This window comes from Symphalangus syndactylus, chromosome 20 (assembly GCF_028878055.3).
Source record: "Symphalangus syndactylus isolate Jambi chromosome 20, NHGRI_mSymSyn1-v2.1_pri, whole genome shotgun sequence".
Lineage (NCBI taxonomy): Eukaryota > Metazoa > Chordata > Mammalia > Primates > Hylobatidae > Symphalangus > Symphalangus syndactylus.
Genome location: NC_072442.2, coordinates 37,403,954 through 37,429,936, shown reverse-complemented (window position 1 = coordinate 37,429,936; position 25,983 = coordinate 37,403,954). Strand labels below are relative to the sequence as shown.

Here is a 25,983-nt window from a genome sequence, read left to right as displayed (position 1 = left end):
AATTAAAATGTATTGACCAGGCACAGTGGCTCACGCCTGTAATCCTAGCACTTTGGGAGGCTGAGGCAGGAGGATCACTTGAGCTCAGGAGTTCAAGACCAACCTGGGCAACACAGTGAGATATCGTCTCCACAGAATATTTTAAAATTAGCCATAAAAAAATAAATTAAATAAATAAAAGGCCAGGGGAGGTGGCTCACGCCTGTAATCCCAGCACTTTGGGAGGCCAAGGCGGACGGATCACTTGAGGTCAGGAGTTCGAGGTCAGGAGTTCGAGGCCAGCCTGGCCAACATGGTGAAACCCCATCTTTACTAAAAATATAAAAATTAGCCAGGTGTGGTGGCAGGTGCCTGTAGTCCCAGCTACTTGGGAGGCTGAGACAGGAGAATCGCTTGAACCCAGAAGGTGAAGGTTGAAGTGAGCCGAGATCCCGCCACTGCACTTCAGCCTGGACAACAGAGTAAGCCTCCGTCTCAAAAATAAATAAATAAATAAATAATCAGCCAGCCAGCTGCGGTAGCTCATGCCTGTAATACCAGCACTTTGGAAGGCCGAGGCAGGCAGATCACCTGAGGTCATGAGTTTGAGGCCAGCCTGGCCAACATGGCAAAACCCTGTCTCTACTAAAACTATAAAAATTAACCGCGCATGGTGGCGGGCACCTATAATCCAAGCTACTCAGGAAGCTGAAGCAGGAGAATTGCTTTAACCCAGGAGGCAGAGGTTGAAGTGAGCCGAGATCACACCATTGCACTCCAGCCTGGGCGACAAAAGCGAGACTCTGTAAAAAAAAAAAAAAAAAAAAAATTAGCCAAACTTGGTGGCTCGCAACTGTACTCCTAGTTACTCAGGTGTCTGACATGGGAAGACCACTTGAGCCCAGGAGGTTGAGGCTGCGGTGAGCTGTGACGGCACTACTCCACTCCAGCCTGGGTGACAAAGTGAGACCCTATCTCAAAAAATAAAAGAAAATTTGTTAAAATGGCCCCACCAGATTCATGTGAGGTAGGTCACTGTCAAACACCAAGAATTACTTAACAGCACCAGACATCGGCCATAATAAACAGTTAATACATTGTTTGTGAAGACTAAATAATATATACTAAAGAATATACATATATTAATGTGGAGTACATTAGAGGCATTTAATTCTTACATTTATTTCACAGATAGAGAAACTGAGGTCCAGAAAGGGGAAGAGACCTGCTCAGGCATAAGTTAACTTTTTTTTTTTAATGACTCAGGGTTATCATGATTGCAAGTCATTCGTCGGTCTAATGGTCCTTTGCTTTTCACTGTAATATTAATGAGACATGCTTCTTAAAAGAATGATTCACTAAGAGCAGGGCAGACTGACCAGCAGCTTTCCGGGCTGCACTGAAACCTTCCCACTCCAACCACAGGGAATTTATAACCACTCTGTGCTACAGACCACTCACAATTGGTCCTGACCCAAGAGGAACTCTGCCCCAATCAGGATGGAATAAGTGAGTGCAGCCACTTGGAGCTGCCCTCTAATCTGCCACCACCACCGGGGTCTGCTGCCCTATCTGCGAACCACCCCCTCTTCCCCTTACTCCTCCATGGCCAACTGGGAAAAAAGCTAAAAAGGATGACCCAAGAGATGAAAGAAGGAAAATAAGTTAATTCGGAACACAGGGATCCTGAATTGCAATCCTTTATGAATCCCAAATTGCCAGGCATTCCCTTGAATCTGAATTGGGTGGGGAAATTGAAGATGGGAGTCACTTCCTTCTGCAAATGCATTGCCTCTTTGTTCTTCTGTGGTATCATCAGAGACGGTGAGTTTCATAAATTTGGAAAGAAGACAGCGAGCAAGGCTTGTGTGTTTCCTGTAAAAAGAGTTTCAACTCCTCTCCAATAATCAGCCAAAGGCAACACCCGGACTAAGAACTCTCACCCCTAGGATATCCAAAGTACCTGAATCTAAACAGATACATTGAGCCTTTCGTTGGCTCCCCACTACTTTGGCAGGAAGGAATCAGGACTGATGCAGGCCCAGGCAGGAACAAAGATTCCCTGCCATTTGAGCTACTGGTTTGGGTTGGGAGAATTGGAAGGCAGGTGCCAGGTAAAGTGAGTCAAAAATTCTGAAGCATGGAAGAAGGCAGAAAGCAAGGTGGCACTATGATCTAGCAGTACTTCTCAAATTTTAAGTGTATATAAATCACTTGGGGAGCTGCTAAACTGCAAATTCTGATTCAGTAGGTCTGATTTAGGGGCCTAAGGTTCTGTATTTCTAAGTAGCTCACGGGTAGTGCTGATGCTGCTGGTCCATGGAGCAGCCAGACTCCAGAGAACTGGTGCATCACAAGCCCTTGAGTGCTGCAGACCATGATGGGGGATAGGAATTCTCTCCTGCAGAGCCAACTCTGCATTTTTTTGGCATTGAGGAAGGGTGCTCTCCTTTTGACCAAAGAAACTGGAAGGTAGGCCATTAGCAAGATACTTCTGATATTCTTGATCTTTGTAACAACCTGCTATAGCTAGCTGCAAGAGCATTTTTAATTAGACCAAATTATCTAGTTTGACTGTCCATAGAAATCAAAGCCCCAGCTGAAATATCTGTTCATTTTGCTAGTGTAGAGATGGCTTGTGTGCTGTGATTTTTAAGATGTTAAACACTGCCTGTGGGCATATTTTATGGAGAAATAAACACACAGCCCAATGAGATGTATAGCGTAGTTTTAATATATTGTATATTCACTTATTTATGGGGAAAATAAACACATAAGCCAATAAGCTGTGTATTATTACTTTAATATATTGAATTTATTTCATACCTATATATTTTATGAGGGAAAATAAGATACATGATATTATTATAACACATCTAATTGTTCTATATTAATTTATTTATGAGAGAAACAGGGCAATTTAACATGATGTAAGATTATTTAATGCACTAGATGAATTCTATATTAAGACAGTTTAAGGGATTAAGTTCCAGCTAACTAAGATGTGTGTACTTCCCACACTGAGGGACCCATTTTAAAATATGCAAAGGGCCTGTCTAGTCCTCTGTGTCACAACCTATGTTGGCTCCTGGCTTATCCTGACAGTTGCTGCCTCTGGGTGCCTGGTACTCTAAATCCCGGTCCTGTTGGTCCAGGGGAATGTCTGGAGGCCCAGGAAATAAACTACTTTTTGAGAAGGGCAGCATCTGCGGGGGAGTAGCCCCATAGTGTCTGTTTCTGAGCGGGAGAAATATTAAAGAAACCTAAGGAGGATGGATGGCTTTCCGGGGCCCTTTAAACCTCCACCTTCCAAGAACAAACCAGGAGGCAGATGGGGGAGATCGATCCTTGCTTCCCGCTTACCAGGTTTACAAGGAACCACGCAGGGTGTGGTGGGGGATAGATAGGACATGGTGTCGATACGGAAAACGAAGTTGTTGGTCAAAACTGGTGGGTCTGCATTCAGAGAAAGCTCTGGCCTGGCTTCAAATCCCACAGCGAAGAATCAAAAGTCAGACTGGATGAGGCACACCCAGGCCCGCAGACCCGCCGCTCTCCTTCCCTTCCCACATCCACCTGGACTCTCCTTTCATCTCGCGTCCTCAGCGTCCGTTGGGCTCCACTTTAAAAATAAAAAAATCAAACAAACTAAAACGAAGGTGGGACTCCCCAGGCTCCCCTTCTTGCCTGGCCTCTGGAAAATCCAGCTGGGAGGACGCGGGGGCGGGGGCAGATCCCCGCTGGGCCGGCGCCTCCCTCCGCGGCTGTCATGGCGGCCACAGCTTCTTCCCTCGCACCCCGCCCGCCGCCCGGCCCCAGCGCCATTTTGAGCATCGTCTTTGCTTCCCTGTCTCCCTCCCGCTCTCCTCGCTCCTCCTTCTCTCCCCGCAGGTCCAGCGCCTCGCGACGCTGCCGGGCCACCGTGGGCTTCTCGCCCGGCTGCTTCTTGGATGGTCCCCCAAACCCCAGCAGCCCCAGAGTCCATGGTTGTCCCGGCAGCGCCACATTTCTCAGCTGGCCTCTTCTCTTGCCCACTTGGAAGCCAGTTACCATCCCTGGGTGCGGGACCCTGCTTCCCGAGAAAATCCCCTACCCTGCCTCACTCCACTCCTTGGAGAACCACCTACAGCTCCCAAAGAGGCCCGGCTCAAGCCCCAGGCCTCGCGTCTCTAGGCTTCTTGAGTTCGGAAAAAGGTCCTACACCGGCTTCGGTCATAAGAAGCAAAAGCCTAGGAAGCCCTTGGATTGTTCCCAATTCCAGGAAACTTCTGCCCCCGCCACGACCCTGAAGCCTGTCCACAGGCTTCCTCTCCTTGCACCCTCCTCTGTTCACTGCACACTCTCTCCCTCGTCCTGCCCACCTCTATTTCTAAGCAGAGGCCCCAGAACTACCCGCTCAGGACCAAAGGCCCTCTGCTGAGGGACAGGGAGGTGACCGAGCTTCCTGCAAACTCCCGACTCTTGCCGGAGCCGTGGGCGAAGCGGCCATCAATCGGGTCACCTTTGTACCACCCGGACTTCGCCGGCCCGGGAGGCTTTGCTGCCACATGGGCCGCTGAACCTAATCAACTTCGCACAGGTCCTGGAGGGGTGAGGACCGGCCTTGGGGCCGCGGGGAAAGAGTTTAGGTCCCAACATAAACACTCGTTTTCGTATTATAAAGACATTTATTTAATCTATGAAAATAACGTACAATAAATACTTTCCCCTTTTCCTATTATTAAAGAATTTTAATAAATAATCTACAGTCTAAAACATAAAAACGAGGAAAATAGGTCCCTCTAGTTATTTTTAAGAAAGTCCCCCAGAGTTTAATTATTCCTGAGATTTCACTGGAAGGAGTCTACCAAACGGAATTTTTCTGTGTGAATTTTAAAAGATGCCCGAGTGCCCAATATTTTAGAAGAAGAAGAAAGGAAGTGGATTAAACGCTAATTCAGTAATACCTGAATTTTAGCAAAACACATAAGTCTATGCGACTGGGGGTGGGAGAGGCTCGATTTTTCCAGTAGACGGCCAAGGAGCGCGGGGGTCGAAAGGACCGGGAGGAGGAAACGGGTTAGGGAAACTGCAGGTCGATGGCACAGAGCGTACTGGTGAAGAAGTCCAGCTCTTCCTCGGAAAAGGGGACCGGGCTGTCGAGAGAACCCTGTAGGCTAGGGGAGAGGCCTCCGGATAGCTGGAGACAGGAGTCGGCCGCGAAGAAGTTGAGGTCCGGAAGGAAAGGCGAATCCTGGCGCTCCGAGAAGACCTCTTCTGGCAATGGCCCGGGCTCCGGCCGGCCCGCCCCGCGCAGCGCGCAGTCGGGGCTCGGCGCGCCTGCGCTCTCAAAGTGACCGGCTAAAGGCCGGGGGTCCGCGCTTAAGGCCCCCGGCACCACCTCCGGCGGGTGAGAGCAGGCTTCCCAGGCCGCCCGCGAGGCGGAGGGGCCGCCCGGGCTGACCGCGGGCTCCTCGGCAGGGTCGCAGGTGTCCTCCGGGGCGCCCGGGCAGGCAGGCTCCCCATCCGGCGGCTCTCGGTGCTGCGTCTGCCGCTTGTGCTTCATGCGCCGGTTCTGGAACCAGACTTTGACCTGCCTTTCGGTGAGGTCCAGCAAGGCCGCGATCTCCACGCGGCGTGGCCGGCACAGGTACTTGTTAAAGTGGAATTCCTTCTCCAGTTCCAGCAGCTGCGTGTTGGTGTAAGCCGTGCGCAGCCTGCGCGCCCCGCCGCCACCAGCCTCCGGCAGTACCAGGCCATCTGCAGGGAAAACAGGCTCGGCGTCACAGCGGGCCGTGTACTCAGCCCAACTTCAGTTCGGACTACCCCATCCGCCAAAACCAATATCACCTCTCCCCTTCCTCGCCACCCCACCCCCGCCCCCACCCCCAAGCCGCTCGCTTTACTGCTTTTGGGTTTTCTTCTCTCCCTCTCTAGTCTACAGCCCCGGCCCGGGTCAGGGCAAAGCATTCAGAGCCGCCCACGGGCCACGCAGGGGGCGGAGAGCGGCTCCCTTCGGCGCCAGAACCTCAGATCCCCCCTCCCAAGCTCTCCCAGTGGACCCCTCAATTCGGAACTTCCCAACTCAACCGGAGCGAGGGTCATAAAGATTGTTCTTCACCCCTCTTCCTCCCTAGCTCTGAATTCTTCCTCTTCTCCTAGAGTTGGGGCAGAAAGGACCGAATCTTTTCCTGCTTCTAGAGTCTATCCCAGCAACAACATACTCATTTCCCTACACAGGTACGGTGAAAACCTCAATCAAATCATTTTCTTCTAGCAGAAAAAAAAGGCGTTTCCCCAACCAGTTTCCAAAATCAGCCGTAGGGAGAGAGAGAGAGAGAGAAAAAAAAAAAAAAAAAAGACGCTGTTACCGGCCAGGCCTGAACCCCAGTGGGATATTCTACTTCCCCATCCCAGGAATGCAGAGGGTAAGGAACCCCAACAGGCTCGCCACCTTTTTTTTTTTAACCTCCTTCCACTGCTTTTTCTCCCCCTCTTCTAGCTGCCCCTCACCCCACCCCCACTACGCTTACCGACCTGCAGGCGATCCGACCCCGGAGGCCGGGACGGCGGAGGCGGCCGGAGAAGGAGACGTGGCGGATTGGCTGGGTTTCTTGGCGGATTTCTTCTCTTTCATCCAAGGGAACTCGGGGGCCGGGGGGGCAGCGGGGAGCGGCGGCGGCGGTGGCGGCGGCAGAGCAGGCCCATCTTCGGCTCGCTTTTGGCTCCTGGGTCTCTGAAGGGTGGAGGCGCCGGGCTGGAGGCTGGGGAAGGTTTGCTCGAAAGGAGGAGGAGGAGGAATTAATGTCGACTCCTTGATTGATGAAGTTTGAAATGTCTCCAAGACAGCGGGGAAGGAAGTCAGACACTCGGCGAGCGATGGCTGGCTGTTTATAAACCCAATCTCCCTCTCAAATTCAAAATTCATGGCTTTCAGTGGTGGGGGAGGGGGCTGCTGGGGGGGGCGTCAGGAGGGAGGATCGGAAGGGACCCCCCCTCCTGCCCCCCCCTAGATTTATGTAATGGAGCGATTTTGGGAGGGGGAGATTTCGGTCTCTTTTTTTTTTTAATTTTGGGCCTTTATAATTGTATATTGCTGATAAATACAAGCGTATGGGGACTCTCTCTATTAAACCCAGGACTCCAGCGAAATTACAGGGAATTCGTGGTCACGGGACCGGCCTCCGCCAATCACTCGTCTGGGCCTGGTGGAAAACAGAGAGCATTATTTGGTTTAATTGATTCAAAAACACCAGAGGACCACGACCTGGACACCATGAGCCCCCATTCCTACACCATTGCCTCACACGCTCTCTCCCCAATGCCTCCATTTCTCTAGAAAAGCTAGAGGAATCTTTTCCTCATCCCCTTCGAAGGTTAGAAGGTTTCAGAAGCCTGGAAAAGAAGAGACTCTAAGGGAGAAAACTTCCTCTTTTCCAAGTATTTTAATAGAGTAAATTAAGTCTTTCTTTACGTGGCCAGCAGCATCCCCTTCCCTTCTCCCCTTCCCCAAGAAAAGATGAGTGAGGATCTCCGCGTTGGAGGAAGAGGGAGTCGAAAGAGGCTTCCACTCTTTGAAAAAGGTCAGTGTTAAGGTGCAAATAAGAAAGAGATTTACAATCATCAGCACCACCATCCCTGTTACCCTCCAAAAGCAACAGTTAAATCTTGGGAAATGGACAGGAACTCCCAGGCGGACACATAGGAGTGAGATGGAGCATGAGGGGCATTTTTGGGCCTCTGGCCTCCATCGCTGTATGGCCTGGGTTCTCTTCTCTGCCCAGTGTTTGCAGCACTGCCCCTGCCCCTTATATACCCCTGCTTTCCTCACTTTCAGGCTTCCATGCTTCTCTGTGACATCCCCCTCCCCTCCAAAAACAGGCAGAGTCTAAGATGTGCATGTACCCACTCAAGCCTCAAGCTTGTATCTGTATCCATATCCAGGGACATGAACAAGAACTGAGGTAACCATTGATTTAACTTAGAGCACTCTCGAAGTTCAGATCAGCATTATGTGTGTGCATGAGTGTGGTGGGGAGCTTTTCCCCTAGGACAAAGAGACTTTCCCTCCCATTTTTGCCATTGTGCTAGTTAAAAAAAAAAAAAAAAAAAAAAAAAAAAGAATCCCTGACGAGGAAGAATTCCCTGAAGATGGTGGGGGTGGAAATAATGACCACTGAGATGATATTCCATTTCTGGCTCCTGGGGGAAAATGTTTTTAAAATGTATTTTATTTTGAGGAGACCAAGATAGTCTGAAGTTTAGAGTGTTGTAATTTACTATAGGGAGAGGGCACAAGACTCTGAGCCCCAAGCAATTGGTGGGAAACTAGGCCTCAAAGCAGAAAATGAAAAGTCGATCTGGGGGAAGATTTTTAAATAAGTGGGTCAGAGGGATGGAGAGGAGATGAGGCGATCAATCTTAGCCCCCTGACAGCTCCCTCCGATTGCATCAAAGAATTTGGCTCTTTGGGAAAGCAGAGGGAACAGCCAAAATTTCACATCCCTTAAAAAGGCCTGGGGGTGGGGGTGGGGGTGCAAAAGAGAAAGGTGATTCTGGGAGAGCTGGGAAACAGATGGGAAATGGGGACAGAGGGAAAGCGCTAAGTTGGGTGGAAAGTTTGCCCGGAGAACTCCCATGGCTCTGGCCTCCCCTCCCCCTCCTCTCTCTCTGCTGCCCAGCCAGGAGGAGAAGGCTGGTTAGCAGAGAAATGGCAACTGAGCCCGGAGCTGGAACTAGAAACTCTGTCAATGTAACATCTGCGTGGGTGGTGGTGAGTACTTAAAAAGGACAGAGAAGTCTGAGTAGAAGCATGAGGGTGGGGGAGAGGAGGATGGAGAAAGGGGAGTTGGAGGTGGGGGCTGCAGGGACCGAGGAGGCATGCTCTAGAGGGCTCAGAACAGAGAGAGCTGCTCTGACCTGGGCAAAGTGGCCAGCGACAGTAGTGTGCAACTCGGCTCCAAAGAAAACAATTTTTGCCATTTAGAGGTGTGGATGGGGGTGGGCATAGAAGAATCCAAATAGTAGCTGTCTGGAAGTCATGCAGGGAGGCCTGAGAGTGGGTTCTCCCTCTGTCCACCCCCTTGAACATCTCTGAAAGTTTAGCAACAGCTTCTCCAGCTGGCTGAAGGATCCAGAGCTTATCTCAGGCGACTTGGGCAGACTGTCCCTGCAGGAAATACAGCTCTCTCTAACCCTCACTGACAGATTTTATGGCCAGATTAGCAAACAGCGGAAAACTTGGGTGTTAAAAGGGGCCAAGAGAACCCTCCTTTTCAGAGACATCCCTCCCCCGCCCCCCTGTCCTGCTGTGAATTTAACAACACGGATATTTTATCCACGTCTTTGGCTGCTTTAGCTGAGTGCCTGGAATCTTCCAAAGAGAAGGATAGGGAACACCAAGCCAAGTTGGTTCTTATTTTTCTTGTTTGCAATTCCAGCTCCTAGCCAAAGCTCTGTTTTTCAAACTTAAGCTAAATTCTCTTTCTTGGCCTCTTTCCTGCTAGATAAATAACAACCCAACCCACCCCCAGAGCCAAACATGGTGCTTCATCTAGTTATATCATTCAGAAAATGTTATTCAGGGAAGAAGAGAGAAAGAGAAAGAAAGAAAAACCCTTGAGCGTTATTTGATCCCAATCAAACTTTGCACGCTCTTATGCCTTTAAATTATAGCCTGACCCAATGCTAAATTGCTTGCTGCTTGGATGAATCCAGTTAAAATCCTACTTGGTGGTGGGGAAGGGGGAGGGTGTAGGATTCAGGTTGCTTTTTTATTGTTATTTATTGTTGCATAAAGACTATAATTACTAACCTTGGACTGCCAGGATGCAACATAAAAATGAAAATCAGCCCTCTCTTTAAGGCAGGGCCTGGGACGATTCTCACTCCCCCACCATCACTACCACCAAATATATGCTCCTAATTAAGCAATGCGGGCACATCGCTTACAATTAGAATTATGCAGCTCTTCAGCAAGCAGCCATCGCTTCTCTTTCAACGAATTAGCTCCATATTTCAGCCGCCCTGTCTTCTCGCTCTTATCGGCTCCAGCGACTCGGCGGTGACATTTCATCTTTGACAGACCCTCTCTATTCTCACTCCAATGTGATAAAACTTTTATGGAACCACGACTAAGAAATGAAGTTTTCCCAAGGATGGTGGAAACAGAGCCGCACATTAGCCTGGGGACCGTTTTATTTACGCTTGGATCCAACAGCTTCTCTCACCTTCCTCTCCCCTTTCTCTGGCAGGGGAAATCGAACATGCTTCTCCTCCCTCCGCCTCGAGTTTTATTTAGTGATTTAATTTTACTTAGTTTTAAAGTTTGACGTGAGAAGTCTAGGCCTCAGTTGTTTTTTTTTTTTTTTAGATTAATCATTTTTCTTTGTTTTCATTTTAGACCCAATGGTGGTTGGGCTTCAGGTCACGTGACAACTTCTTTGTAGCTCCGGAAGAGGACTGCGAAGTTTAGGTTTCGTAGAAACCGTAATCGGCCAGATTTTCTTGTTGGTAGTGGGAAGGGGTGGGGGGGGCGGTGTGCATGGAGGTTGTGGCCAAAGGAGCTAACAGACGAAAGGTCAATGAATGAAAAACCTAGAGGCATAGAGGCCAAACAGAAAAACCTACAGAGAGCATCCAAGAGTCCCCCCTTACCTCCTAACTTGTTACTTAAACCACAGCTGAAGAAGCTGGCAAAATGTTACAGGTTCTTATGAGTGAGAAATGGTATTTAAACTTAAGACTTATCAAGGGGGAGACAGGAACCTGGGCAGTGGACAAAAAGGCCAGGGAAGGGTCTTCAATGTCCTTGTCCTTCTTCCCTTGGGGGAAATTTGGCAGTCAGCAGCCTTGCTCTGCTATCTAAATTGAACCACCAGGACAAGATAAAATTGATAACAGAAAGTTTATTCAACAATTGTTTGACAGACAACCCTTTTAGGTAAGGAAAAAAGTAACTACTGGAAACAAAGAAAGTTCTAAGAGGGAATTAACTCTAGTTCTACAAATTCAGGACTATACAGTGACGATTAGGAGCTGAGTTCATGCCTTTTAGAACTAATTACAATTGTTCATAAGTACGAGTTTAACATAAATCTACAGCTCTTTTCTAGAGTACAATAGTAACTAAAATAGCTGGTTTTACATGACAGGAAACACAATGTCCTTTATAACAAGTAAATACTAAAAAAGTACAATTTTTTCCTTTTTTTCCCTCATATAAATACATAGTGTAAGGGGATAAATAATACAAAAAAGAAAATATTTTAACAGGCTATAACCAATAAATATATATGAAAATGTTCACTAGAACACACGCTTTTTTGAGCAATGCTGGACTTCTGCAGGCCCAGACATCTCTCACAGTTGTTTTTACATCCATTAAAATGTAAACTCTAAGTGCAACAAAAGTGTCCTGTCAGGAGGCTGAGCAAGGCACACAGGCCCTGCCCAGCCCCTGCCTGGGACAGACAGTTTGTTCAAATATACCCTGTTTTCACTTTAAGTCAAGAGAGCAACAGAAGAAAAGAAAAGTATAGAACCTCGTGCCACCAACTGCTTTCTGTGGAGAGAGGGGGATGGAGCTGGAGCTGAGATGGAGGCAGCAGAATGGGCAAACCTTCAGTCCTAACAACCTGCCTGCCCTAGCCTCCACACTTTTCCTTAAAAAAAAAAAAAAAAATATAGGCAGCTCTTTCAGGATCTCTCACCATCCCTGAGCCCTCTAAAAACTGTAATTGATGGGGGTGGGATGTCTAGATATGAATGTTCTAGAGCAGAAAAACCAGGGTCTAGAAGTGGAGGGGGTAGGTACCTCTATAAACCTCAAATAAATGGGAACAAATTTGAGGTTTTGGGAAAGTTGGAAGGGAACGTGTTTTGTGCCCTTTGGGTTTGAAATGTGTTTTCTCATTTTTTAAAGGATAATTGAGGAAAAAAAATCAAGATTTTGGGGGAATTACCTACAAAGATGTAAGGTAAGTCCGTTGGTTGATGATGGCCTAGCCATCTTGTCTGGTTTTTCAAATGTGCTTTTCTGCCTCGTCCTATCTCATCTTCCTCTACCCCACTCCCGGGCGTGGAATTCCAACTTGGTAGTGCTGGAGCCCTGGGGTTGATGGGGTCATCTCCAATATGATGTGGATTCCTTTTCGATGGGTTGGCAGGCAGATGGAACAAGGGGTGGAGGACTTAAAAGCAACCTCTCAGGCCAGGGGGAGGGGAAGAAGCTCCAGGCCGTTTCTGACCAGGAAGCCTGGCTACCACCTTCATGGGCCCTCTTTCAGACCTCCAGGCTGCCCCCCAGAGCTCCACAGTCTCTCTCTTTCTCCCCATCCCCTAATCCTCGTTCGCCCTTTCCCATCACAGGTGTGTTAATTTGGGCGCTTCTTGGATTCTACCCTGAGGAGGAGGCGCGTGGTGAGAGGAGAGGTCTGTGTAGGTGGGGTGGGGGTCGCAGGGTCCGTGGTGCTGGCTGGGCGCCATAGGGGGCGCCCCGTTGTAGTCCAGGTTCCCGGAAGGGTGATGAGAAAGGTGGTTGAGGCCATAGAGGGAGGGGCCGGCAGGGGGCGGCAGCGGATCCGCGTAGCCGCCCCCGCCCACGTACGGCGGACTGCCCTGCATGGTGGGCGTCCCGTAGGCGCCCCCGTTGGCTTGGAGGACGTGCGGCTCATACTCGGGCGCCGGGGTCGGAGGGTACTTCTGCGGGGCGCCGCAGCCTTTGAGAGGTGGCTGGTAGTTGGAGGGCAGCGCGTAGGCATTCTGGTGGGCTTTACCGAAGGCGGGTGGGGACGGGCTCTCGTAGCTGGGGGTCATGGAGTGTAAGGCGTTCATGAAGCCGGCCGTGGACTGCATGGGCTGCGGGGGGCTGCCGGCTGGAGATGGGCCCCCCGAGGACGAGGCCAATCCCTTGGCCTTCTGGTCTTTCTTGTACTTCATGCGCCTGTTCTGGAACCAGATCTTGATCTGCCGCTCGCTGAGGTTCAGCAGGTTGGCCATCTCCACACGGCGAGGCCGGCACAGGTAGCGGTTAAAATGGAACTCCTTCTCCAGCTCCACCAGCTGCGCGCTGGTGTACGCCGTCCGCGCCCGCTTGGACGCCGCCGACCCCGGGGGGCTCTTGTCCCCTCCCCCGCCGCCGCCGCCGCCACCGCCCCCGCTGCCACCGCTGCCTCCGCCGCCGCCACCGCCGCCGCCACCACAGCCCTCTGCTGGATCCGAGAGGGAGGGGTGGGAAGGGGAGAAAATGAAATAAAAGATAATTACTGAACACGCCGAAATTGAATGCATCGTTTCTTAATAAATCCAGGCCTGGACTCGGAGCCCCCGCCGCCCTCCCCTTCGCGTCCCCGCCTCCTCCTCACTCCCCCACCCCACCGCCCGTCGCATTAGCGGACACTCTATAATAGTGGCATTTATTAAGAGACCTGTTCTCCTTTCGCTGCCCCAGCTTATGAAAATTTGATCATGTCACGCAGACAGAGCCGCATGGCCATTTATTTAGGGCTGGATTTTCGCGTGCGTGCTTTCTCCCCCTTATCCTCAATTCCAGGTCAGGAAAGACATTTCCCCTCCCTGACTACCCCGTCCTGAGGACAGGATGGGAGTCTGAGGAGAATCCTTGGGGTAATCTGTACACTCGTGGGCAGGAAGTGTGGCACGAAGAGGCTGCCGTGCCTGGAGGCCGGGACCCCGGGCCGTCCAAGCGATTGTGATTAATACCCACAGTAATCATACTTAATAATAATCAATCCTTGACGATTCTGCATCCTCCCGGCAGCGCCTTGTCTTGGCTCTGTGGCCTTGGGAAGAGCTTTAAGGCCACGCACCGGGCCTTCTGGAGCTTTCAGAAGCTCCAGTGGAGGGCGGCTAGAGGCAGGAGGGTTTTGGCGGGGTCAGGGGTCATTAGGGGTGGGGGTATCAAAAATGTACCCGCCGGCCACCTAATATTGTTCCCAGGCAGCCTCGTGGGCGCCTAGGGGCTGGGTGCTAGAATAACAGTGACATTCCTGGCTCCGACAAAAGCTGAGGACAAGGAAGGCAGAGAACTGGTACCTGTGCCGGGGGAGCTGTTTTTCAGCTTGGATGTTTGCCTCGACTCTTTCATCCAGGGGAATATCTGTTTGGTGAGGGTGGAGTTGGTGCCGGGACCGCACTTTGGGGGACCACTTTTGCTGGGCCCGCCCCCATTACTGCTGTTGCTAGTGGCACTGGTAGGTGCGGCGCTGGGCGGGGGTGAGCCGGGCGGGGCGGGCAGGGGCTCGGGGGCCAGACCCGGCCTCATGCAGCTGCCGTTGAGCTCCTTGCTCTTGGCATGTGGGGCAGCGTTGCCCAGGGACTGCAGCGAGCACGCTGAGCGCTGGTAGTCGCCCTCCAGGTGCGTGGCGGCCTGAAATTGGGGTTGGAGGGGGCCATCGAAGCCGAAGCCATTGCTGCCAGGGTACGAGGAATAGCCTCCGAAGAGAGCAGCCGCAGTGTTGTCGTAGTAGGTGGCTTTCTGCATCGCTGGGTGAGGCCTGGGCAGTGGGTGGCAACTTGGAAAGGCCTGATACCCTCAGGACCGGACATTGGCAACCCTGGGGGTCACGTGACACGCCGGACACCCCCCCCCACACCTCCCCTTTCTGCCCCCCTCCTCCGGGGTCTGTTCCAAGCGGCTGACCTGCGAGGCGAGAGAAGAGACACAAGGGGGAGAAGAGGACTGGGGCTCGAATCCATCTTAGGAACTGAAAAGGGAACTGACATCAATAGGATTTTTTCTTCTCCCCTCCCCAACGTCTCCAAAGCAGATGCTGAGAAAAAAAGCCCACCAGTTTTCATTTCCATAAATAAATAAATAAATAAATAAAGACTATATGCCTTTCAAGACTGCCTAGATGTAGAATCTATGGTAAAGGCCATTGCTTCTCTCCTGCCTGTACACTAGCTCCTGACCTCCCCTAGTCCCTCTCTCCCTATCTCTCCTCCCCAACTCTGGGATAGGATGGCTCAAGGGAGGGGACACTAGGAGACTCCAAAATAAATGCATCATCCACACCCTCCTCTGAGCCCAGAGGCTTCTATGCTTCCAGCCTTTGCCTCCTTCCAAGTCGGTTTAGGTCTCTTGCCCAAGCAAAGTCTAGCCTGAAGGAAAACCAAAGGATCTCCTAAAAGGACAGACAGGAGAAGCAAGTTCAGCAGAGAAGCTTCTCTTGTGAGGTGTCCTCTCCACTTCCCACCACTCTCCCACCAGGAAGACAACAACAGCCTGACCTAGAAACTTCCTGATGATTTTTAACCTCGAGAGCCAGCTGAACCGAGACTCATCTGTCCACGGCCCTGCTGCAGGTACCACCACCTCCGGCCCCTGTCTTTGCTCAGCCAAACCTGGGATCGGGCAGCCAGTGGCCCTGTGGGGCCCCCAGATGGAGCAGGATTGTTTCAATTTCCTGGCCACGCCAGTTGGTGCTGTGACCATTTGGCCCAGGTCTCTCCCTGGACCTCTTTTTTTTTTTTTTTTTTTTTTCCATGAGACTTAATTTTTCCCACCCTTTCCTTCACCGTCTGTTTTCTTTGATTTCCCCCAAAGAAAATACGAAACAAGAAGTTACAACTGCTAGACTTTTCTACTGAGACGGGGAAAGTGCTTTCCAAAAGAGAAAATTATTCCCGAGGAAAAAAAATTAACAAAGCAATTTTAACAATATTATTCTCTGGGTTAGAAACAGAGGTATTCCTGTTGACTGAGGTTCCCTGAGGCAAAAAAAAAAACAAAACACTATTTTAATACAGCCTTTTAAAAGTGTGCCAGAAAAATAAAGATTCAAACTAACATAGGATTTTGTGTATTTGTTCTGAAACTTCTGACTGCATTTTTTTCCCTCTGTCTCTCCCAACTCTTCACCACCACTTTTCATAAAACCTCCATACTGCCATGTGTGTTTGGAAAACTTTAATCTCATTCAGCCTAGCTGGTCAACTCCAAAGAAAACTAAACATAGGAAAATAAAATAAAAGGAGTGCAGGTGAAGAAAGTCCCTCCCTCACATAAATCCCCTTTTTCATGACACAGATTTATACTCAAAAGGGAATCAGTGTAACCCGGAGTTCCGATTGGTTTCTGGAAATACACATGGGTCTGCAAAGCAGCAGGTCCTTCCAGGGAGAACCAGAGTTCAATTGACCAGGCTGACCCAATCCCTTTATTATTATTACCATTAGCCTCTGCTGATTTAACCAAAATTAGCTTCCGAGCAGCCCTGGCTGAAAGGGGAATTAATTAACAGGCATTAGTTGTGGTTGTTATTAATAGATAGAGAATGAAATAAAAACGTTGGAGGGGGTTGGCTGGCTAGGCCCTGGCTTTATTTAGTCTAAATGATTGTTACAGCAATAATGATGATGATGATGATAGTAATAATAATAAAACAATAATTTAACTAGACGCCTGGGGCCGAAATTCCTGCCGCTCCCCTTGCAATAAACCCCAAACCATCGCGGGACGGAGGCCAGGCGAGTGTGGAAAGCGAAGGAGCCAGAGACGCGATAGGAAAGAATGGAGACTCCGCCGGTGGTGCAGACAGGGCTGGGAAGGTTTGTGCACCCGGGTAGTCCCTGGCTGCTGCTGCCAGGCTGCCTCGGCCGGTCGCTGCTGCCGCGGCGACTGGCGACGAGCTACCAGCCACCTACGATGGCCCGAGGAGGCGAAGAAGAGCAAGCAATCAGGACACCAAAACGGTTATCGGAGGCAGGTCCCCAGCATACCAGTCGGCCGAGGGCCGAGCCCCGTGGGCGGCAGCAAGTTTGGGAGCTGGAGGTAACCGAATTAAAAGGCGCCTTAGAAACTCCGCTTCGGGACTTTGCTCAGCAGGGCTCCGGGTTGGAGGGCGCCAAGGCCTGGCGGACGGGACAGTGGGAAGAGGGAAAGGTGCTAAGGGGACCGGAGATCGGGGATCCAGAACAAGAGGGGGTGGGGAACAGCTCTACCAAGCCAAACAGATCTATTTCCCTTGCCTCCATGTTGGAAAAATTCAGGTTCCATATGGCTCCTCGGGAGGGAGGGAGGGAGACAGTGGCTGCTGGCTCCCCCCCAGGGTCTCGCTGGAGAAGGGAGATGAGCCCCCCGCAAGAATCCCACCTTGCCAAGCACACCCCAGGGAGAGCCAGGAGAGTAACAATAGCTGGGGAAGCCCCGAGAGAGGGGATAGGCCATCTTCCAGAACTTAAAAAAATTAATGGGAGGAAGAAAAATAACAAGAAAGAAGAGAGAGAAAGGTTGAGACTTTCTTAGCAGCCGGGGAGAAAATTCAGCCCTGGATCTGGCTGCTGAAAGAAAAGAGAGGAGAAAAGAGGACAGAAGCAGGAAGAGAGAGGGGAGAGAGGGAGAGAGAGGGAGAGAGAGAGGGAGAGAGAGGGAGGGAGGGAGGGAGGGAGAGAGAGAGTCGCTGCGTGGAAGGAAGCTTAAAGCTTGTGAACTCTTCTTGAACCGAGATTGGAGTCATATGGGCCATAAATCATTGAGACATACTCTCCGCCATTCACAAACTGATAGCCTATTTCAGTCCAGCTTACCTTAGCCACCGACGAGGGGAGAACAGGCAGACATAATATATATTCACATCGAGCCCCAGCGCGAGCGGCAGGCGAGAAATCTCCCCTCCTTGAAGGCAAAGGAAAAAAAGACCACTGTTTAAAGCTGCGTCGCCTCCCGCCCCCCCCGCCCCGCAAAGCCACCCCGGCTGGGGAGCCCGAGGGGCAGACCGGCCAGAGGAGCCGCCCGGCGTCCGCTTCAATTCACTCGGCTTAGGAGCAGGGGTGCGCAGGAGGGAGGGGGTGGGGGAGCGGGAAAAAAAATAGAAGACCGAAAGGTGCCGGGCAGCTCAGCTCCCCAGAATCCAGCTCCGGGCTCCAGCAGGGCTAAGCCGCCACAGTGTGGTTGCCCTATAAGACTGGTACGCCCTACTCTCCGTAACAATGGCCTCTGCTTTTGCACAGGGAAAAAAAACCACACAGACACACACACACACTCACTCACTCACACACAAGCTCACACACCCCCCCACCTCTCCCCCTTTAGCAAGCTTAGATGCCTGATAAGGAGGGAAGGTGATGGTGGTGATGGGGAAGGGGGGATATTTTAAAATACCCCCCTCCCCAAAAAAGAGTGAGAAGGAAAGAAGGGAGGGTTTGTTTTTTTTGTTGTTGTTCTTTTTTTAGAGAACAGGTAAAAATTTAAATCTAGATTGGAGGGACAGGGAAGAAGAGGCGAGCAAAGGCAAGGAAGGGCGGTGAAGTTCACAGCTCCCCCCATACCCCACTAGTGAACCATTATGCTAATTTGAGAAGTAGCATTTGGAGGCTGAGTCAAAGGCAGGCCTGGCCCGGGGGTGAGGGTGCCGGGTGCCCGTCTGCACTCATTCGCAATTGGAACACCAGGACTTTTTTAGAAAGTAGTTCTGGGTCTCCAACCCTCACACTTCTGAGTCTCCAGCCCCGGCTTCTACCCTCCACTACACCCTCTCTATTCCTCCCAAATCTCCCCCCAGTCTCTAGGCCCAGTCTCTAACCAAGGGAGAGAAGAGAAAAAGACCAGACCTTTAAAAAAAAAAAAAAACCACCCCTCCCCCTTTTTCTTTTTGAGAACAGACAACAAGCGGTGAGTGATGATTTTAAAAACCCAGAACATCTTGCAGGGGGAGGAGAGTTGAGAAAAGGGTGACAAAAGGAGGACTCTGTGTTTTAGCTTGAGCTCCAGACTGGCTGGCAGTAGACAGGCTGAAAGAACTTCACGGATAAGTTTCTGTTATGATTCTCACCTCTGAATAGGCAGAAGGGGCTAAGAGGTGATAAGGACATTTGTACTTCTAAGAAGAGAAGAACTAGCAGGGTGGCTTAATTTTAAATGCACTGGCAGAAGAGATGGAAGATGGTTATTATTATTATTCAGAACAACGCTGTTTGTTTCTCTCTGCCCTGCAAGATTTATGACTCTTGGCACAAGTGAGGAAGGCCACAAAAGCTAAAGTTTTCTTAGGGTGTGTTTGAGCACGGCAGGAAAAGGCAAGGAGGAGGCCTGTAGGAGGAAGACAGGAGCCAAAAATGTAGGTGTCTGCAGATTTGGGAAAGGGGGTGGGGAATAGTCATTCTGGGAGAAAGGAAAAGACAAAAAGAGCACCAGGACATTTCCCAAAGCAGGAGTGTTTGCAACTCTGCCTAACTGCTGACTCGGAGCTAGGGGATGAAATAGAAAGCTGACTCTTTTCTCTAAAGGCAGCTTGGAAAACTGGTCCTCTTAACTTAGTATAAGGCACTACCCTGTGATTTCCTGGTTAGAATATGTGGCTTTTGCCTTCTCCCATCTGGATGCACCAGGAGAGGGAACAGGACTGGGGACAACGAAGGTGAGAGTTGATTTCCAGCTATTGTGTTCCCTCCAGCATAGGCTGGAGGTGTCTGGCAAAGCTTCCCACATTCCCTCTCTCTCCCCACTCACAGGCTCTACTTTGGGATGAGATAGGGAGTGGTCCCTGGTCTCCAACCCCTACTTTTTCCAGGCAAGGCTAAGTCAGGCCAGGTGATTTGGAGCAGCCGGTTTCCAGGGGCCCTGATAAACTGGGGGTACCTATGGCCTTCCTGCCCTCCAGCAACAGGAGCCACTTGCAGAGCCTCAGAATGTAATGTCCTGAGGACCCCACCTCCTACCTAGAAAGTTGACCTCTGGGGGGAAGCACGGGTTGGGGACGTGGGGATGGAGGGTGGGAGCTATTTTTCTGTGTTTATTAGTAGCTATTATTCTGTGTTTATTAGTATTTTTCTGTGTTTGTTAGTAGTATCAAGAAAATAAAACATCCAAGTCAGACCTAGACTTGGGGCTCAAGCCAGCCTGGAACCCCAAAGAGACCTGTTAGGGGTGCCTGAGTATGTGGCTGCAAAAAGTCTATCCTGAGATCTCTACACTCTGGTTAGAGACCTACAGGGTCAGACCCCATGTAACTTTGAGCCTGGTGGATCGGGAACTCAGGCCAGGGAGGCTTCCAGACCCTTAAAGAAACCAGTACCTTTGGTTTTTTTTTTTTTTTTTTTTTTCTATCACTCCCCAAAATAAAAAAAAAAAAAAGCCAAGAATGTACCTCAAAACCTCTGCTGTCCTAGCTGTTACTATCATTGGGTTAGAGAAGGTCATTGTAAAACTGAGAGGAGAACCTGATCGCTTTTAGGACTGCGCAGCTTTGCCTCTAGGAATAACACGAGAGTCCAGAAGGCACCCAGGCAGCCTCGGGCCGGCTGCAGGAGAAGCGGGCCTAGAGCTGAGCTGGGGGTGGAGGAGTGTTCCAGAGACAACGGCAGACCCCTCCCTTCCCCAAGCCTCCTCAATTCTTTGTGGTCCCTCGGGCTACAGAAGGCAGTGGGGCATAGTGGGGTGGGAGTGAAAAAGAGGACCGAGAAGCAAGAAAACGAACCTGGAGAAAATCTCAGAGGACATACACCCCCAAATGCGGTAGGAGATGGAATGGGGGCTTCTTAATTCTGGAGTACAGAGCCCATTTGGAATACTTGGGAGGCAATTAGATCCCAGTTTAGTTTCTGTCTTGCCTTTTTTCTTCCATTCTCAGAGGTCTCTGGCCAGCAGGCGGGCTGCACTCTGATTAGGGCTGGGAGGCTGGAGGACAGAGGGTGGAACAGGCACCCCTAAGGGCCCCTGTTTGGACTGAAGTGTTGCTGCTAGCCAGGGGCTTTTCAAACTTCAGGGGATAAAGGCTGGTAGTGAGGAGTTTGGGCAGGGAACTTGGGGTGGGGGACGCCAGAGCAGTCTGAGGGAAGACTTTGGGATCTGGGAAAAGAGAAGCAGGAGAAGGGCTTATCATCCCTGAGAGTGAAGCCATGATTTCGGAGCAGACTGGAGATACAGAAGAGGGAACAATTTCTTCTTGGATTTGGGAGGGAAACCTGGGAAACTTTGTGTGTGTGCCTATGTGTGTGGGGTGTGTGTGTGTGTGAGAGAGAGAGAGAGAGAGAGAGAGAGAGAAAGGAGGAGAAAGAGAAATTGAAAAAGAGGAAAACTAAGTAAGAGACAGAGACACTAGCATAAATTAATGAAGTAAAAAAATAATAAGGGTAAAGATTAGAGAAAATGCCCTTCTTCACAGACATCCTTTCCTCTTCCATTCCGTTTCTTCGGAGCCAGAGCACTCGCTCTGGCACTTCTCTTCCCCACCCCACTGGGTACCCAGTATCAGGCGACGGGAGCACTTTAAACCCTCTGGAGCAATCAAGGGCTACCCGCCCTTATAGACCTCAGTGGAATCATGCCTGTTTCTCTCCTCCCCCAAAATGCATCAAGTAGCAAACAAAAATTCTCTCAATAAGGGCATACTGGTTGGCTCTTTTAAAACCAATTTCTGATCTCAGACTTGGGGCAGTCAAGGATCCTGCCCCCGGCTCAATCAGCACAAAATTTGCCTGGCCCAAAGGCTAGCTGGGGAGCTAGGACCTGGAAACCTGGGGCGAGGTGTTTGGCGATATGTTTCTTCCTGGCCCTGTCTGGGTTCCCGGTCCCACACTGTTTTCCAGCTTCACTGCCCAGCTTTGTAGCCCTAGCAGAGTGGTGTAAAGTTCACACACTCACCCAAATCTCCATTTTCCCTTAAGTATTAATAAAGATTTCAAAGCTGGGAGTTGTAAAGTGGGAATTGCTAATGAAGAAGGCTCTTGGCATTTGGATCCCCATCTCCAGCTCTCCAATAAGCCAGAGCAGGAGGGAACAAAGGGGCACCCGGAAGGGCGAAGAGGAGACCTGCATAGACACTGCTCAGCAATAGCGAGGATCAAAAGAAGAAAAAGGTCGCTGCAGTGGAAGAAGAAAAATCCAAGCTGTACTTTTTCCCCACCCCACGCGTAGGGGCACTGCCCTCTCCCCAGCTGAGCCCGTGAAGGGGTGGCAAGACAAAAAGGGCAGCCACAGGGTCTGCGAAATCCACTCAATGACCACGGAGGCCGCCTGAACATGCTAATGAAGGGATGGCGGTGCTGCCAGCGAGCTGGAGTTGGGAGCCTCAGGCAGGTGGGCTCCTTGGTGGTGATAGATCCCAATCTGAATCAGGGCTCCCACCTCATCTAGAAGCTCAGCCTTAGCCTGGCAAACTCCACCCCCAGCAAGTGTTGAGACAAAGGTGGGCAGAGCAGAGAAGGCAGAGGAAGGGAGGCTGCAAATCCTGGGCAGTTTGGGGGCTGCAGGGGATGCTGAGAAAGGGAGGGAGAAGCAGGAAAAGAGGAACAGGCCCAGTCCCTGATGTTGAGTGGGCCTCTCCTGACAGACTGGATGTTCCTCTCCCAGTGACCTCTGTTTAGCAGACAAAAACTCAGTGGATTAATGACCAATCAGCGAAAGGCCTTCCGAATTGCCTCCAAATATAAAACTCCGAAGTCAGAATGGGACAGGGCCAGAGTCTGGGCCTGCCAGCCCTTTTGTTTTTTTTCCCTCTCAAATTAGTGTTTGGGGCTAGGCTTTAGGAAGTGCATTATCTGCCCAGTGTCTAAGATTTCCAGAGCGCCAAAGATGACGTTGTTTCCCATCTCTTCCCATCTTCTTCTTCCCTCCTTCCCCAGAATTCATATTCCAAACCACACTTCCCAAGGCAGCCTGGAAACCTCCCCTCCCCTGCTAGCGTCTTCACATCTCTGATCCTGCAAGAAATTTCCTTGCTCACAACCATGCAATTGAGAAGCCACCACTCCTTTGGAACTGGGGGAGGAGCTGGAAAATAAAAGGAAGTATAGAGTGGGGGTCTTCCACCCTGCAGGCCTTCTGTCCTGGCTACCGTAGAGGAGACCTGGTAGAGTGCTGTGGCACCCTGTGTGTGCCTCCTCCCAAGAAGGGAGGGCTCAAAGGCCCAGGGTTGGGGTGAGGCTGAGAAGGGGGGCACCTGCTGTCACAGAATCTAAACTCTGAAACCACTGTTCAGTCCCTGGGCTGGGGTAGGGGGCACCTTAAAAACCACACTCTGTTGGGAGGCCAAGGCAGGTGGATCACCTGAGGTTGGGAGTTCGAGACCAGCCTGACCAACATGGAGAAACCCTGTCTCTACTAAAAATACAAAATTAGCCAGGTGTGGTGGCACATGCCTGTAATCCCAGCTACTCGGGAGGCTGAGGCAGGAGAATCGCTGGAACCCGGGAGGTGGAGGTTGCGGTGAGTGGAGATCGCACCGTTGCACTCCAGCCTGGGCAACAAGAGCGAAACTCCATCTCAAAACACACACACAAGCCGGGCACGGTGGCTCAAGCCTGTAATCCTAGCACTTTGGGAGGCCGAGGCGGGTGGATCACGAGGTCAGGAGATCGAGACCATCCTGGCTAACACGGTGAAACCTCGTCTCTACTAAATATACAAAAAAATTAGCCAGGCGTTGTGGCGGGCGCCTGTAGTCCCAGATACTTGGCAGGCTGAGGCAGGAGAATAGCGTGAAACCAGGGGGCGGAGCTTGCAGTGAGCGGAGATCCCGCCATTGCACTCCAGCCTGGGGGACAGAGCGAGACTCCGTCTCAAAAAAACAAAAAACAGGCCGGGCGTGGTGGCTCACGCTTGTAATCCCAGCACTTTGGGGGGCCGAGGTGGGTGGATCACGAGGTCAGGAGATCGAGACCATGGTGAAACCCTGTCTCTACTAAAAATACAAAAAATTAGCCGGGCGTGGTGGCGGGCGCCTGTAGTCCCAGCTACTTGGAGAGGCTGAGGCAGGAGAATGGCGTGAACCCGGGAGGCAGAGCTTGCAGTGAGCCGAGATTGCGCCACTGCACTCCAGCCTGGGTGACAGAGCAAGACTCCGTCTCAAGAAAAAAAAAAAAAAAAAAAAAAAAAAAACCCACACAAACACACACACACACACACACACACACTCTGAACAACAACAGCCTTAGCCCAGTGCCTGGCAGGGAAAGGGTCTTGCTCAGTAAGGCCCAGACATTCTTTCCTTAGCCCTTCTCCAAATGCCAATCTCAACCCAACCCAGCTAGCTGGCCCCTCTCCACTGCCTTCTAGTTCCACTGCTCTCCTCAGGGCTACTCCTCAGCTGAGAATAAGGGCACCTTCAGAAGGAGGAATAGTCCAGATTCCAGTGGATTTCCTAGAGCCGGACTGAGTAAACATCCACTGCTCTGGGTGTATGTAAACTCTGAATATTGCAAATAAACATGCAGTAACTTCTATACCCAGATGCCCACAGAGCTCCAGTACACACAAGGGAGTGCCTCCCGTGCACTGTCCTGCTGAGGGTGGGTACACACAGAGGTGCCCAATTTCAGAACAGGGGAGAAATCAGGAAGTGTCCAGTCCAACTCTTGCCATTGTTACAGATCAGGAAACTGAGGCCCAGAGCAAGGAAGTGATTTATCTAGAGCCATACTTGGGATAGGCTTGGGAGTTGGAGGGCTTGAATTTCAGATGTTCCAGCTTGGCTGTGTGACATGAGGCAGGGCACTCCTTGGGCCTCAGTGTCCCCTTCTGTAAAGCCCAGGCATGTGTATGGAGGGAAGGGGTTTAGCTAAATGATCTCTAAGGTCTCTTTTTGGACTGAATGTTAGTGATTCTCCATGTGCTGATTTAAAGTGAGTGACAATAAGAAGTAATAAACTGAGTTCAGACAATAACGGGCACCATCGTGACCAGATTCAGAGTATTTCCTCTTGGGGTTTAAATGCTTACCACCACTGAGCACCAACCCAGTGCCTGGCCCTCCCTTGCCCCATAGAGGCTCATGCACTGGGTTTTACTGCTCTTCTGTGTGTAGGGTGGGTTGTTTTCTACCCTCATTACCAAACCAAAAGTGCTATTTTTAGACAATGCAACTTGAGCAGTAAATAATTAATTTGTCTAATTAAAGGAGGAAGGTTTCAACCTGGCAATTTTTAACCAGGCATCAATGCACCCATTGTACCAGCCGAGCCTTCTCACCCGACCCCCTCCCTGCCCATACACCTACCAGCCTCCCCAGTTGCCTCCCCCTCAGTTGGAGACCAGTATTCTCCCAGATGGCCAGCAGGGTCCACAGGGCTGGACTGTGTCCCTCACGACAAAGTTCCACGCTCTGCTGTGCTTCCCCATAGAAATAGGTCTGCCGGCAGCTGCACCTCAAAGCTTGCTTTCCCTACCCCCAAAGCTGTGCTGGGCTCCAGGTCTCTGCTCTCTGCTCTTGGGAAACGTGTAATCTACCTCCCCAGCTCAAGATGCCCCAACAATGCAGCGAGTTTGCATTTCAAGAAACTCCCATTAATATCAATTTACTTCACTGAAACCTCGGGTTCTTCATCAAGTTGATGATTTATGATAAAATCAATTAAATTACGGCCACTTAGGGCCCAGCAGCTTCCTCTCAGATTTCATTGGTGCGGGGCCCAAGTGTCTGGTGGAAAAATGCAAGTTTAGCTGGAGGCGAGGAAAGATAATTCTGCGGCTGAGAAAATTTAATGCAAAACAATTTCCAGGCAAAGCTGGGCGTCTGGACAGAAATGCAAGAGCTACTAGTTGGCCTGCGGAAATTACTATCTGGGGGTCAAAATGTTTTTCCCCCCACCCCCATCCTCCTGCATGGCTCCCTTACTCTGTTTGTCTTTGTATTCACTTGCTCCCCACTCCCAGAGATTTTGGGGGAATTTGAGCAGTAATGGTGGGACACGAGGCTGCCAAGGTCCAGCCTCAAACCACGGATCTCCCCGATCTTCCCTACCACACCAAGCCTTTTCTCCTTTTGGCCTCCCCTCCTCAACCAGCCATACTCACTAATTCCTTGGCTTCCCACCGCAAAGTTAAAAATTCAAAGTGAAGATGAAGCTGAGTGGGCAGAAGACACAGGAGGCACACAGGGAAAGGGCAGAGGGGCAGGGGCCAGGAGGCCAGGCCAAGTGGGCTCTGCTGCATGTGGCTGCGGGAAGAAAAAAGCAGGAAAGAGCACTACTTCGTGGACAGGACAAGGGGCAGTGTGTCTAGAGCTACCCCATCCCAGAGTTCCAGAACCAGAGAACATGGGGTCTCTCTCCTGGCTCCCAATCTCC

General features: G+C 50.8%; 2 protein-coding genes and 1 long non-coding RNA gene across 4 annotated transcripts in view; 1 reads left to right on the top strand and 2 right to left on the bottom strand.

The window, feature by feature from the left end:
* Nucleotides 1-4,626: 4,626 nt before the first annotated feature.
* HOXB2 (homeobox B2) lies at nt 4,627-6,886 on the bottom strand. The gene is made up of 2 exons (XM_055258469.2): nt 6,496-6,886; nt 4,627-5,718 (listed from the first exon to the last, which is right to left on the bottom strand). The coding sequence occupies exons 1-2, from the start codon at nt 6,884-6,886 to the stop codon at nt 5,039-5,041; spliced, it is 1,071 nt and encodes a 356-aa protein (XP_055114444.1). The 3' UTR covers nt 4,627-5,038.
* Nucleotides 5,479-13,235, top strand: LOC129470575 (uncharacterized). Its single transcript, XR_008653252.2, has 7 exons — nt 5,479-5,608; nt 6,121-6,198; nt 6,461-7,922; nt 8,640-8,731; nt 10,361-10,432; nt 11,882-11,936; nt 12,328-13,235. It is a non-coding gene; the product is annotated as an uncharacterized lncRNA (long non-coding RNA).
* HOXB3 (homeobox B3) overlaps nt 10,850-25,983 on the bottom strand; it is a 29,728-nt gene continuing 14,594 nt past the window's right edge. The window contains exons 3-5 of one of the 2 annotated variants that reach the window (XM_063628797.1): nt 17,509-17,596; nt 14,014-14,077; nt 10,850-13,169 (exon numbers count right to left, since the gene is read on the bottom strand). In XM_063628797.1, coding sequence (XP_063484867.1) covers nt 12,322-13,169; nt 14,014-14,065 — 900 coding nt within the window. In that variant the 5' untranslated portion in view covers nt 14,066-14,077; nt 17,509-17,596 and the 3' untranslated portion in view covers nt 10,850-12,321. Of the gene's footprint in view, nt 13,170-14,013; nt 14,541-17,508; nt 17,597-25,983 lie in introns of those variants that run through there. The other variant, XM_055258468.2, reaches the window with a different exon arrangement.

Excerpts from the sequence above, each read along its gene's own strand:
- HOXB2 (XM_055258469.2), bottom strand. The coding sequence starts at position 6,886 with ATGAATTTTGAATTTGAGAGGGAGATTGGGTTTATAAACAGCCAGCCA. Across the intron at positions 5,719-6,495 it reads CGGGGTCGGATCGCCTGCAG|ATGGCCTGGTACTGCCGGAG; the intron begins GTCGGTAAGCGT and ends TTTTCCCTGCAG.